The sequence below is a fragment of the Notechis scutatus genome, chromosome 13, assembly GCF_049901735.1.
Source record: "Notechis scutatus isolate UNSWTSFEM ecotype Mainland chromosome 13, rNotScu1.2, whole genome shotgun sequence".
NCBI lineage: Eukaryota > Metazoa > Chordata > Lepidosauria > Squamata > Elapidae > Notechis > Notechis scutatus.
The window spans coordinates 170588-183673 of record NC_142021.1 but is presented as its reverse complement, the minus strand read 5'-3'; the positions used below and the strand labels follow the sequence as shown (position 1 = coordinate 183673).

Here is a 13086-nt window from a genome sequence, read left to right as displayed (position 1 = left end):
GCCTGACACGTCCCTTCACAACTGGACTGTGTTGCTGACCACCTGCGCTTGCAGGTAGGCGCCAACCTGCGCAGCCCTGTAGGCTTGCCACTGCTGCAGAGCCGGGGCTGCCTCTGCCATCAAAACCAAGGGGTGAGGCACACTGGCAGAGCTGTTCAAAATAGGCACCAGGCTTAGTACAGTTGGCAAGTGTCAGCAAGGACATTTGCTTTTTTCTTCCCCCAACAAGAAAGCAGCAACAAGCTGATACTTATGCAAAAATACAAGGAAAGCAAATTCCAGATATTCTCCTGCTGTATCCAGTTTCAAAACAATGCTCGTCCATGATTTTGATTGTACCCTTCATCTACCCTTTTTAGGCCGATTTCAATCATCTAAGCCACCCTGAGCGATAGATGCAGAGGCCTGTGTAGCTTGGTCAGTCCTTGGAGACCCCACACGTGTGATCTTCATGTGTGCGCATGTGAGATCTGTGTGTGTATGCTGGATTTAAAGGATGACTGAAAAAACCATCCCAACCAGCAAGAATAGCCATGGCCTTTCTTCCCTTCAGTTGCTGAGCCCTTCTTTTTGGTGTCAGCTGATGTATCTCTTCATTCATGCTTTTGATTAAATCTGCACAGCTTTGCTTTCTGTTCTTTTTCAGTGTCCTTTGTTACAGAATTTTAAGATTGCCCTGTGGTTTTAAACAGATGGCATTTTAGAGAATTTTTACTGCACATGCTTTTTTCAATTTAAATAACTTTTAAAGGCTTTAATGGGTTGCATACTTTTATCAGAGAAAACAGGGAAAAAATTAAATAATAAATTGCATGGAAGCAGCTGCAAAAATGGGACAGATGGCTGGTTGTCTTTTGCTAGAGCAGCAACACAGCAGCAAAGGGTCTCTTCTGAAGCCTTGGGAACAAGGCAAGTTATAAATTTAAGGGAATGAACAAATATAGTTTCATGATCTATAGTTTGCCAAATGTTGCAATTTGGGGAGGGGGGCTCCTAACTTTTTATCAGAGAGGACAACATCCTTGCATCGTGGGAATGCAGGAGCCTTGGGATACAGGTCCCAAGGAGGACTGTTCCTTCCAGCCACAAATTCTGTCAGAAAGTTGCTCTCCTGCCTTCTAGGCTCAAACAAAATGAGAGAACACTTTACACTGTTACAGAAATCTGAACATCAAAGCTACAAATGAGAGACAGCTTTTAAAAACAAACTTTAAAAAAACATTGGGTGAATGGCAGAATAAAACTACCAGATAAGATTTTAGAAGAGGGAGAAAAAAGATCTTCCAGGGCTTGCAATATTCTCTTCACTATGGGGGTGGGGGTTGCGGTGCTGAACCTTGCAATCCATAAATCGCTCTCTTGTGGAAATGCAACTGGGTTACAATTCCTGTCTGAAAACTCCTTTCCAGAGGAGTTGTAGCTGTTGAGCTATCTAGGGGGAAAAAGGCAAATTTTCTATCTCTTCTGTGTCCCTGACCCCCAGCTTTGCCTCGGTATGCAATACCACACCCCACACTTGAACTGAATCCAAATGCAACAGCTGTGGATATTTTATAAGCAAATTTATTTAAATTGTCTTAATGCAGTTAAAACTAGAAACTGCAGAAGTAATTATTTTACATTTACTATAAAATTTCCTCTCAACGTTCGCATCTAATCCTGCCCCAAACTAGGCACAGAGCCTGGCATTCGGTGCTCTCCTTGGTACTGATGGGAGCAGATTCCTGCACTAAACACAGCAAGCCCTTGAATTAGCAGCAGCCTAAATGATCAACCTCTAAAAATATGTATTTACAAAGCCAATTCTCCAATGGGGGAACATGCAAGCCTCCCTGTGTGGCCAGAGCTAGAAGCTGAACCACCAACTTTAGGCACACACGAGCCTTGCTTCCAGAAAATGGACGGGTAAACGGCCCTTGCATTGGCCCTTGGAGCCTCGGGGCCCGTCAATCCCTTGGGGCAAGCCAAACTGAGAGCCCTCCCACTTAACTGGGCCTGGGATAAGTTGCTGCCGAGATCCTCTCTTCTTTAAGAAATCTGTTGAAGGTTTTCCAGATCAGGATATCAGTTTCCAAAGGGTACTGAAAAAATGCTAGCTTTTCCTTTAGTTGATGCAAAACGGAGCTGATGCAGTTTCTTGGATGATTCAGGGGAAGACCTAGGAGAGTTCTGAACACAGCATGATAAGGCTGTCACGAAAACATCATTCCTTCAAGACTGATTTGAATCCATAAACATCCATATGCCCCTTTGTGTTCCCTTTTACTGGCAAGCTTTTTTTTTAAATGTTGCCAGTTCTAATGAAGAAACCCTCGACTCTTTATATACAAAATTCTTTGCAGCAAATGGGCGAAAATGTTTTTTGTAAAAAAAAAAACCAAATTCAATAGCAAGAAATTGATCCTTACTACTAGAAATGATCTGATTTCAAGAAAGTAATAATTCAGAAATAAGTATCTTTAAATACATTCAGAATGTCTGTAACAAATCATGAATGAACCAGAGTGGAAAATTAATTGCTGATGCGCATCTAAACAGAGATAACTGAGTCCTAGCAAGGAGAACCTCTCATGTATTAAGGTAAAGGAAATTGGTCCGGCATCTGAAGTTTCAAAACGTTCCAATTGATAGAATTCGTTCTCTTCTTCCATTCATTGATACTGGGTGGGTTTAATTAGCTTTGGATATACAGCACAAAGGCAGGGCCTCTTGGGGAGATCTCGGTGCCTTGGAGAAGCAGCTCAGTACAAGTGTGCACCCAGTGTGTTGTGTGTACATGTTTCTGTGTGCATGCATGCACAAATGTGTAAAGAACTGTGCACCCACTCACACCCAAAGGGTGGATTGTGACACCAGACGCAAGAGATGTTTTCCTTCATTCATCATTAGCCGCACTAGTTCCTCTCACTTCTCCTTGATTGCGCAACTGGGGGAGGGGAGAAAGATCAGTCACTCACAGTTGTGGCTCTCAAATAAAAGAGGATTAAATGAAAGGATTAGAGATTATTTTGCCCATTTCTCCTGGCATAACCTTTGCCTGAAGCAACACAACCATCACCAGCACTGACCTACTGAAAGAAAGATTGTGATAGTGACCCAGGTAGCAATTTGAGCAGAAAGGAGGGAATTGAAACTGCAAACAACACTGAAAATGGCAGAGCCTGGAGGGGTGTTTGGGGAGGGGGGAGGAGGAGAAGGAAAGGGCAAAATATGGGGCTTTGCAGGTGCTTATTTACGAAGAGGCTGTCCTTGAACTTCTGCTGGGGGCAGCCTGAGAAAACCCGTCTAGACTACAACAATGTGTTCTGACCCACGTGACAAAGAAGGAAAAAATGAAACCTGCAAGAAGTAACCAACCTTCTTTTCCCTAATTAAACCACAAGGCTGCCAAAGGATGCTCCTGCTCAGGAACTCCATGTGAGTCAGCCGGGCTCGGGAGCCTTATTCTGAATCCAAACCTCAAGCTGCTGGATTTTGGAAAGGGACAAGTTGTGAGGCAGTCCTCAGCAACACTGAGATATCTGCTTTAAGGAGGGGGGTGCTACCCCACAATGGAAGACAGGAGAGACAGAGACAGAGAGAAGCGGCTCACGACTAGCGTGAACCAATACGGACATTCCCAAAACCTGTGTTTCTTTACCAGAAGAGGCCAGAGTCACTTACATAGTGGGATTATTTGCCTGCCTCTGACCCTACCGAGGGCTTCCTCTAGGCGCTGGCAGCCAATGTTCCTCGAACACAACCCTTCTTACGCATCTAGGTGCAAAATAAAACTGTCAGCCACCAGGCAGTTCATCAGCAGGTGTTAGTAGGAAGGGGCTGGAATGGCTGGGTTGGGTTGAATCCAGGTGAAAGGCGCTCCCTGCCCCCAGATGGTCACCTCGCATGCGACCCAGGCTAAGGGATTGGCTTCTGCTGGGCTATCCTGGGAGGGAGGAGGGTCCGCAGCTAACGGGAAAGGCAGCCATTCCGGGCGTGAAGTGGGGCAGAGTCTTTCAAGGCAGAGGGAGGAGGCTGCTGAATGGCTGCTCAGTTTGGGCTCTGATGAGAGAGGGATGCATCTCAAGGGGGAAGGGAGAGGACGGGGTGAAGCATTTGTGTGGTGGAGAAACAAGGAGGTCAGGAAGTATTTATGCTCCCTGCAAGTTTCTCCTTCTCCTCCTCGATTATTGGCATGGCCTTAGCCATGAAAGCCAGGAGGATGACTTTGGGCCATTCCCTCTCTCTCAGCCCAACCCACCTCACAGGGCTATTGTAGAGAAAAGAGGAAGATGTGTTGGATATGATCACTGCCTTAGACTGTTTGTAAAAAGAATAAAGGCAGGCTACAAATAAGTAGAACACCACATATTTTTTAAAAAAGCCAGTGAACACCTTGAAACCCCTGGAGCTGCTCTGCCAAGGGACCCAGCTAGACTGTCCCTGGCAAGAAGGGCAGCCGCAGACACCTCCCTCTCCTGGCAGCCGATCCACAGCCCAAGGAGAGAGGCTAATGGCCCTCTAGGCGAAGAGCCTCCTTTTCGGAAGCCCCTTTGACCAAGGAAGGCTAAGCCCCTTGTTCTCTTTGGGAGACTGACGGCTTTCGGTTCTCCCTTTCAAGAGAGGCTTTTGATGGAGTTAGTATTCAGAAACATACAAAAGAAATGCATGCACACATCACCGGGAAATAGTACCACATCCTAGAGAAAAAGACAGCACACATACAGAGCAAATTTATCTCAAACACTACTCTAGCAGACACCCTGATCCATCTTTGGTTTTGTTTAAGCTCCCTTGAGGAAAGTCACTTCCCAGAAGGAAGAGGTAAGAAATGTCCTGGAGGACATAAAAGTTTCTCAACTCTAAGGATCCCTCCCCAACCTGCAGAGCAGGTAACTTGGGGAAGCGGTCCTTTCTTTGTAATTCTCAGGGGGATTTCTGAAGGATGGCGCCCCACTTTCCCCTCCAGGTCTCCAGGTCCCTGTGATGTGCCAATGGGCCTCTGCTCCCTCCCAGCCAGCTTCCAGCTACCTCTGCCTCACAGGCTTCAATATTCCTACCGCCTCCAGCTCTCTTTGGGTTTCATCCTCCATTCGCCGGATGTCTTCCATCGTCAGGTCAATCCACCGGTCAATCCAGCAGAAAAGCTGTCGATGGAAGTTGGTGAATATCCTCTTTTCTTGCTTTAAAAAAAGAAAAAGCAGCTCTTGGCCCTAGTCCCACGGAGAGGCTCTGCTACCTCCTCAGGGAGGAGGGAACCATGCTGAACTAGAGGGTGGTCTGGCCCAAGACAGAAGCCTCTCAACCCCACTTGGAAACCTGGTGGACGTGACCCTTGTCCCCAGAGTCCTTCCCAGCTGCGTACCTTTTGAATGAAGTTCTCAATTTTATTCTGCAGTCCCCACCACTTAAACTTGATGGTCACCAGCTTGTAAGCACACATCTTGGGACAATCTTCAGCAGCTGCCAACTCCTTCTGTTTGGAAGAATTGATAAAAAGTGAGGCTTTAAGCGCCTTCCACTCTCAGCTGCCTCTTCTCAAGGGGCCTGAAAGTCACAGCCAAAGGGGAAGCTGGAAGCCTCTCTTACTTCTTGGTTTGCTGTTGAAGCACCTGGTGCCAGGCACGGGTGGACCCAAATGCCCAGAAGAAAGGGTGAGAAACTGGTACAGGACTACGGGAGAGGCTGTGATGGGCAATTTGGCCATGCTGCTCTCTTTGAATTGAGGATGCTGTGATTTTTTTTGGGGGGAGAGGAGGAGAAAGGAGGCCCTTCTTTTTTGTCCCTGAAGCCTCCCTGTGCTTCCTGATTTTTTCAGTTCCTTCTGCTCTTGAGAGGAACAAATGAATAGCTGCCTTTTAAAAAGCTTTGCCAGCGGTCAAGAACAGTCCAGGGAGAGGGGGCAGGTGCATTCATCTATCAATAAGCAGCAAGAAGAAAGGACAGTCATCTGATTAAACTAGTCAATGGGGGACAGAAGAGGAAGTGGTTTCTCACACACACCTTCCCAGCCAGTTGGGGAAACTGGGAACACAAAAGGGCTGATAGCTCAGATGGAAATCATAACAGCCACAGGTTATCTCTTGAACCCAAGGCCATGTATGTTTGAATCCCTCTTGCTGGGGTCTCAACAACCCATAATCAAGGAACAGCTTAGCCCACACAGTTCGATTTCATTTCCAAGATATTCTACTATCCTGAAGGGTGCCTGTAGGGCCGGGGGAAAATGCCTGAGCTCAGGCTGGCCACAGCATAAGCCTGCCACGAGATTCCTCCACTTTTCTTGACGTGTTCCTGGCAACTCTCTAAGCCTCTTCAGAGATGCCTTTCTTGGCTCGTATTACCTTCCAGTCAGTCCCCAAAGGACCTCTTTTGGTTTTGACCGACTGGAACAATGCAGGGTCTTCATCAGCTTTGTAGTCCTGTGGATTCAAAGAAGCATCAAAGTTAAGACTGAGAAGAGAGAACTGGTGAAGTTCAGAAAAGAGAAGCTACCTGCACTGGGCATATGAAGCCCCAAGAAAAATTAGGAAGAGGGGGAAAGAGATTTTCTGCTCTGAAGGCCACGTTCCCAGGGCCCCCAGCTCTTTTCTGCAGCCTTCTTGGTGTGTAACTTCATGCACATTTAGCTCAAAAGTTAAGTTCAACTGGGTCAAAAAAGTTTGTTTCCTAGAAAGGCTTACGAGGGTTCTTTATTTGCAATTCAGTCTAAAGCAGCTGACAGAAAGAGGATGCAAGTTACTGAGATGCTGGTGATAGACCCTAGGGCTTCTGGGCTATGAGACCCACCTAGGATTTGTGGATATTAAGGGAAAGCCAGAGGCAATGTGCACTGCTTTCAATCTGAAGCAGAGAAAAAGCTATAAAGCTGATTTCAATTTGTTTGCTTTCACTCTGCTTATTTTCTTTCGAATTACTTCTCAAGCTGCATGTCTTTCTGAAGTTAATTGTATGTCTCGTTCTGCTCACAGTTTAACAATTCTTCCTCTCCTGGGAAGTGACTTTTGTAAACAAATCACGCAAGACTGCTTAGACAAAAATTCTGGAGCTGATTAGGAGACAGGCCTAAATGTCTACCATAGGATAGCAGCAGCTGTCAGCTCAAGACTTTGTATACATTTGGGGAAACCCAGGGTTGGCATGTGAGTTTCATTAGGACTTCCAAGAGCAGGCAGAGTTTGGAGCCAGGCTGTTTATCGATCAGTGTTTAGAATTGAAAAGAGCAGCTGGGGTGCTTGGCCAGGGTCCCATCAGCCGAGGGCCTGCGTTGTATGAGGGCCTGCAGTAGGAGAGCCAGTCCTTCCCTGCACTCACAAGGTTATCGCCTACTTTTCAGTCAAGCTTCTGCTGCCACACCTGAGAGCAGGCTGGATCTTGTCCTCCCCCCGAAAGAAACCCGAGGGTCTACAGAGGCAGGAAGTGCCTTTTCAAAGAGCATCAGAAATTGAACCAGAGATAAAATCTGCAAAAGAGAGGAGAGGCAAGCAACTCGGGAAAGGAGGCCAAGAGAAGGAACTGCCACTCCGTTTATGCCCTGCCTTCCAGTACAGAAGCCATCCTTCCTTTTCAGCTCAGGATTGCATTATATGGAAGGATAAGACCGCTACAGACAGTAAAATTAACCTTAAGAAAGATTTTGTCAAAGTAAAAATTAGCTTTCTAGCATTCAAATGGGAGATACATGGTTAGAATTTAGCTACAGAGAGAAAAAGAAGAAGCCATTTCTTGACACTGTCCACGAGCTGTGACTGTGTTGTCCTCTTGTCCCAATGCACCAACTGTAAGCATTTAACATCTACTGAGCTGGAAAAGAGATACCCAGATAAACGCATAAACAAATGAACGATCAAGTGGAAAATTTAAAGTAAGACAGAAATTATAGATGAAGAGATGGAAAGAGAACTAGATGACATTTATCCATTCAATCATGTCCAATTTTATGGGCCAGGTGGTCTCGCCACATCTTCTGATCTCGCATTGATTCTTTGCATTTTTCTATGTTGCGGCTGGTGTCAGTTTTATGGTGGAGAGCTAGATAACCTGACTCTATTGGAAAGGGGGGAGAAGGAATTTTATTTGGGGCTTACAGCAATCCCAGAAGATTCTGCTGGAGATATCTGAGAAACTACAATATATAAAGGCGCCTCAAACTTATGTTGGAAATGTGAATAAATGTGAATAAAACGGATGTTTTAATTGTATATGTGGACATGCAAAAAAAAATAGAAAATTTTGGATTCAACTACATATACCGATCAAGAGAATTTTAAAGCTTAACATATACAATTTGTGCTCTTCCTGGCTGATTAAAGCTGTGCGGGAGAGGAGTGGGATTGGGTCTGCACGGTCGTTAACTGTTCCTTCAAAGAGGAAGTGATCCCACCAGCTCTTACGGAGGGGATGGTGTCCCCCCTCCTCAAAGGACCATCGCACGGTCCAATCAACTTGGACAGTTTTCATCTTGTGTCCAATGTTCCCTTCTTAGGAAAGACTGTGGAGAGTGGCTGCATGGTAGCTGCAGAGGAATTTGGCTCAAACGGATTATCTAGGCCTTTTACTCATCCAATTCGATCCAACAAATTGGTCATGATGCGGTTTCTATCGGCCAAGGAGTATCAACTGGCGGGAACTAGAAGACGGGCCTTTTCTGCTGTAGCCCTGGCCTTATGGAATATTCCGAGATTAGAATGGCTCCAACCCTGTTGGCCTTTTGCAAAGCTCTGAAAACTTGGCGATGTACCTGGGCTTTACCATTAGTTGATTAATCATCACAGATGCTGTTTACACTTATTTATTTTGGGGATACTTTTATCATTTTAATGTTTTTTAAACTTTTCCCCATAATTTTAGAATTGTAAGTCACCCAGAATCACTGAGTTGAGTTGGGTGGTTATCGAAGATAGATGAGAGAGAGACAGACAGATGGATGCAGGCAGACTGATAGAAACCAGAGGGTCTTTGGGGGGGGACTGATCGATAGTTGTAAAAATGTCATGGAAATTTGTATTTATGCATAACTGCAGCGAGATTACTATATGTACAAAGAAGATTCAGCACTAGCCATTATTGAGGCAGATGGAGAAGATGAAACCTGCTGAGATTACTAAACTGACTTCTTTGATCAGAGAAAAGATAATACCTACATTTATTGCTGACTGCAAACTCTTTATAAACTTTTTGCATGAAACAAAAAAATTAACATAATTTATAATTTTGATTAATCTATGTCTAATCAAAAGAAAAGAATTAAGCTGTAACCGCGGACAAAGAGGTAAATTTATAAGTGTATTTAGAATTGCTTAAATAGGATTGGAAGATGCTATCTTTTTCTTTTTTTCCTATCTTGCACTTTTGGCTTTCTCTTTTGTTTTCTTCCTTATTTTATAATCATTTGTATTAGTTTTTATCTTTATATCTATATAAAATAAAGAAATCCCAGGGCTGATGCACTGTGAGGAATTTCTAAGCTTTGGCTATTCTCTCCAAGATTCTGGGAAACTGCATTCACCTCCAGTTGTTATAGGCCTCTTGTTTAATTGGAAGCCGAAATCCCCATTATAGCTTTAGCCTGATAGGCGGGAAAAGGAGAAGTGGCTGTTGACCCCTGAGCTGGAGTGGTGCTGATGGCTAAGCAGCTCGATGGGCTCTTTTCAACCCACTACTGAAGCTCTTAACTTCCCTCTGTTGAAGTAGTGGTTATGTGCAGGAGCAGGCATAAACCCCTCCCGCAACATCAAGCTGCAAGGAGAGATATGGATACAACTTACTCCAGGCTCCACTTGGTTTCTGTCTGCTATATCAATATGAACAACTTCCACGTTTTTCCATGTATTGGGATCCAAGTCATGGACCTGTAGCAAGAGAAAGCACCACTGATCGCAGGGCCAACCCCCCTTCTTCCCTTTGCCCAGGGGCCAACACCTGCTTGCAAGGCACGGCTGGCAGCAGATAGGCCTTCCCACAGACCTTGGCAAGGCAAGCCAGGAAAGCTAAATGCAGCCTCTGCCAATCTACAAGAAAAGCCAAAGAGGAATATACGGGCCCCATTCTTAAAGCAAGCTACACTAAGGAACATAAAACTTAAAATAAGAACAGCCGCCTTCTACAGTCCAGCTTAGTTTGAATTTGGACATTTAATTGTGCTTTTATGTGCTAGTTCTTTTACCCATATCCATTTTACTTTTCTCTTTAATTTTCTTAAACTGCTCAAATCACTCTGATCAGAAAGTACTGATCAATGTTTTAAAACACCCAACGCAGTCTAGAGGCAGAAGAAAAACTCAGCCCCAGCACTGAAGCGATGTTGAGCTCCAAACCCCAAGCAGGAAGCTGCTGATCCTCCCTGAGTGCTGGTAGGAGCCACACAAACCTAAGCTGAAGGGGGGGGGGTACATTTCCCAGACCCAGAAACAAACTGTTTAAAGCCAGCTTACATTGTCCGACGTGCCCAAGTCAGGCTTATGCCAAGTCTCAATTTTGATAAAAAAATCCTCTTTCATGTATTCATTCTATGGAAACAAAAGCAAGTGGAAGTGCATCTCAAGACAAACATAGACGCAGAGTGGGAGAACTGGGCAAAAAAAATGGCGGTGTTCCTTGCACAGAGAGCCCCCTCCTCCCAAGCATTTCTTGGGAGAGTTCAGTGGGAGACAGGATAAGACAGGACTAGCGTGAGGGTTAGTGTTAGGTTAGTGGTGGTCACAGGTCTGCTAAGGGGCACCTGCAATGCACATAGAACATGCACCCTGAAATACATCATCAGAATATGCAACTTCTTATGTCTTCTCTGCTGGAAGTAACCCCTGTTGCCAGCATCTAGGTCCAACATGTAAGCAGGGGGTGTGGCTTGCAGATGATTAGAATGACACCTCAAGGACTGCTCTGAGAGGTGGTGGTCTCATTCCCTTTGCAGGCCAGCCCCACCTAGCTCCCTGCCCACCTGCATACTCTTTCACTTTAACCCAAGGGCCTGTGAATTGTTGCATAAGAAGAGAAAATACTCACCGTAACGACTGATCACCAGGACGTTATGGAAAGAGAAAGAGATGGAGACAAATAGAGTGACTGCATTGTAACCGGACAGCTGCGTAATTTCACTATGCTCTCTATATTATTCAGATTAAATGCTAAGTACAACAGGGTGGCCACAGAACCCCATTTGAAAGCGAGCAAAGAGCTAGCAAAATCATAGCAACGCTTACCATCACCTAACTTCAGCACAATAAACATGCACTGGTCCCTCCTAACCTACAGGCATTACAATGCCCATCAAGAACAGCTAGATTGATTAGGTTCTGCAGTTCATAAATCATCCATTTCTTACAGGCAAGAAGCAATCAGTTGCCTGCTTTCACACCTACCAAAAAATTACTTCAAATGAATCAATATTAAGCTTTAATGTTCAATTTAATCAGCATTTCACTTGTGAGCAGCAACTAAGTTGCAGATGGGGGTCTGCAACCCGCAGCTCTGGAGCTGCATGTGGCTCTTTCATCCCTCTGCTGCAACTCCGTCACCAGTCGGCGCCACAATTTTAAGAGGAGCTTCCGAGTGGGGGCGGGGGGAGCATGGCATGCCAGGCTCTATCGCAAGGGGCGGGATTTCCCATTGACTCCACAATTGGTAGGGCTTCTGGTTAGGGCATGTAGATGTCACACTAGGAGAGACTCTATGGTGGAGGAACCAGACTTCTGGTCAGCTCCAGAATTAAACCAGGGGTGGGGTGTGTGTGCTTCCAGTTAGGACCTTTGTGGCTCTTTTGAGTGTTTAAGGTTGCCGACCTCTGTTCTAGATTAATAGAGTCCTCTCTGACTCTACCCGAGCATGTAACTCGGCCCTTCTGGAGAGCACTCTTCTGACAAAAAGGGAAGAGCACACTGACCTGTTCTACAGTAAGGATATGCATTCCAGGCTTTTTCGTGAAATACTAAGGAGCCTTCCGGAGCAAACATCCGCACAAAGCCAGGCACTTTGCTATGAGGAAGCAGAGTCATAGGTTTATTTTTGACAACAAAATAAGATCAACAGTTTTTACTCCCATCTTAGCAATCTCTCCGTTAACACATTCTTCTCATGGTGTTGTGAGAGTTTAGCAGCTCAGCACAAAGGCACCACGGATGCGGTCCCGCTATCATCACTTGCTCCTTTTTGAAAGTATATATATATATATATACCTCCTTCTCAGCCTGCCCCAGGCTCCCTAACCCCGCCACTCCCCAGAAACACAGTGGTGACTCCATCTTGCATTAGGTGTCTTCCCCCACAGTTCCCCATAAAAAGAGCCTCGATTTTGCAGGGCTACGATGATGTTAATGGTGCGGTGAAGCAAGTAGGGAACAAAAGCACGCCTCCAGGCACAACGGCTTAAAGCGGGGGGCGGCTGCGCGAGGGCCCCCTACCTCTTCAGGTGGTAGATCTTGTGCGTGTACTGGCCCTTCTCCCCATCCTTCTCGTACGGCTCGTTGGTCAAGACCTGGATGCCTTCTCCGCCTCCCGTCTCGTTTTTGCTGGCTTCGGCCACGGAGTACAGCTGTCCGACCTGATACTAACAGGAGACCGCAGCAGGAATGGGACCACCCCCATCCCCATTGAAGGGCAGAGACCCGGCCAGAGCTTCCTTCCCGAAGGGAAGCCAGGCGTATCCCTCCCATCCCCGCCTTGATTGTATCCCCAGGAGCGGAAGCGGTCCGGGGGGCAACACCTACCTCCTGCACCGAGCACGGCAAGACCACGCGGCTGCAAAGGGGAACAGAGCGGGCTGGTCAGCCGAGGGAGAGGCGCCGCCAGCCGGCCGAGGGAGGAGGCCCCAAATAACCCCCACCTCCTGCTTCGGAGGGTCCGCCGGGACCCCACCCCCTGCCCGCTCGAGGAGGCAGCACCCGCGGCCCCCACCCCTGCGGATGACCCGAGCCCCCCTCCCCCCGCTCCGGGACCCGCCCCGCGCTGCTCACAATTCCTTGATGAGCACCATTTTCCCCGCAGGCAGCAGCCCAACGCGCATGCGGCGTCTGGGCCGCCCATCCATAGGCCACAGCGCCAGGCAGTTCCGGGAGCCTCGCCTAGCAATCTCGGCCAGAGCCAATCATGCAGCAGCAGGCTTGGGGTCGC

At 46.6% G+C, this 13086-nt stretch overlaps 1 protein-coding gene across 3 annotated transcripts; it reads right to left on the bottom strand.

Moving 5' to 3' along the window:
• Positions 1-1547: 1547 nt before the first annotated feature.
• PITPNB (phosphatidylinositol transfer protein beta) lies at positions 1548-13082 on the bottom strand. 3 transcript variants are annotated; one of them, XR_015745224.1, is made up of 13 exons: positions 12930-13075; positions 12684-12714; positions 12378-12523; positions 11861-11952; positions 10984-10991; positions 10413-10487; positions 9747-9830; positions 6324-6401; positions 5345-5455; positions 5040-5162; positions 3664-3756; positions 3358-3467; positions 1548-2926 (listed from the first exon to the last, which is right to left on the bottom strand). XR_015745224.1 is itself a non-coding variant. In XM_026685464.2 (12 exons), the coding sequence occupies exons 1-11, from the start codon at positions 13001-13003 to the stop codon at positions 3709-3711; spliced, it is 870 nt and encodes a 289-aa protein (XP_026541249.1). In that variant the 5' UTR covers positions 13004-13074; the 3' UTR covers positions 1548-2926; positions 3664-3708. The 3 variants fall into 3 exon arrangements, 2 of the variants coding, with proteins under 2 accessions (XP_026541249.1, XP_026541248.1); XM_026685464.2 differs by lacking the exon at positions 3358-3467 and having other exon boundaries at positions 12930-13074; XM_026685463.2 differs by lacking the exons at positions 3358-3467; positions 3664-3756 and having other exon boundaries at positions 12930-13082.
• Positions 13083-13086: the final 4 nt, after the last annotated feature.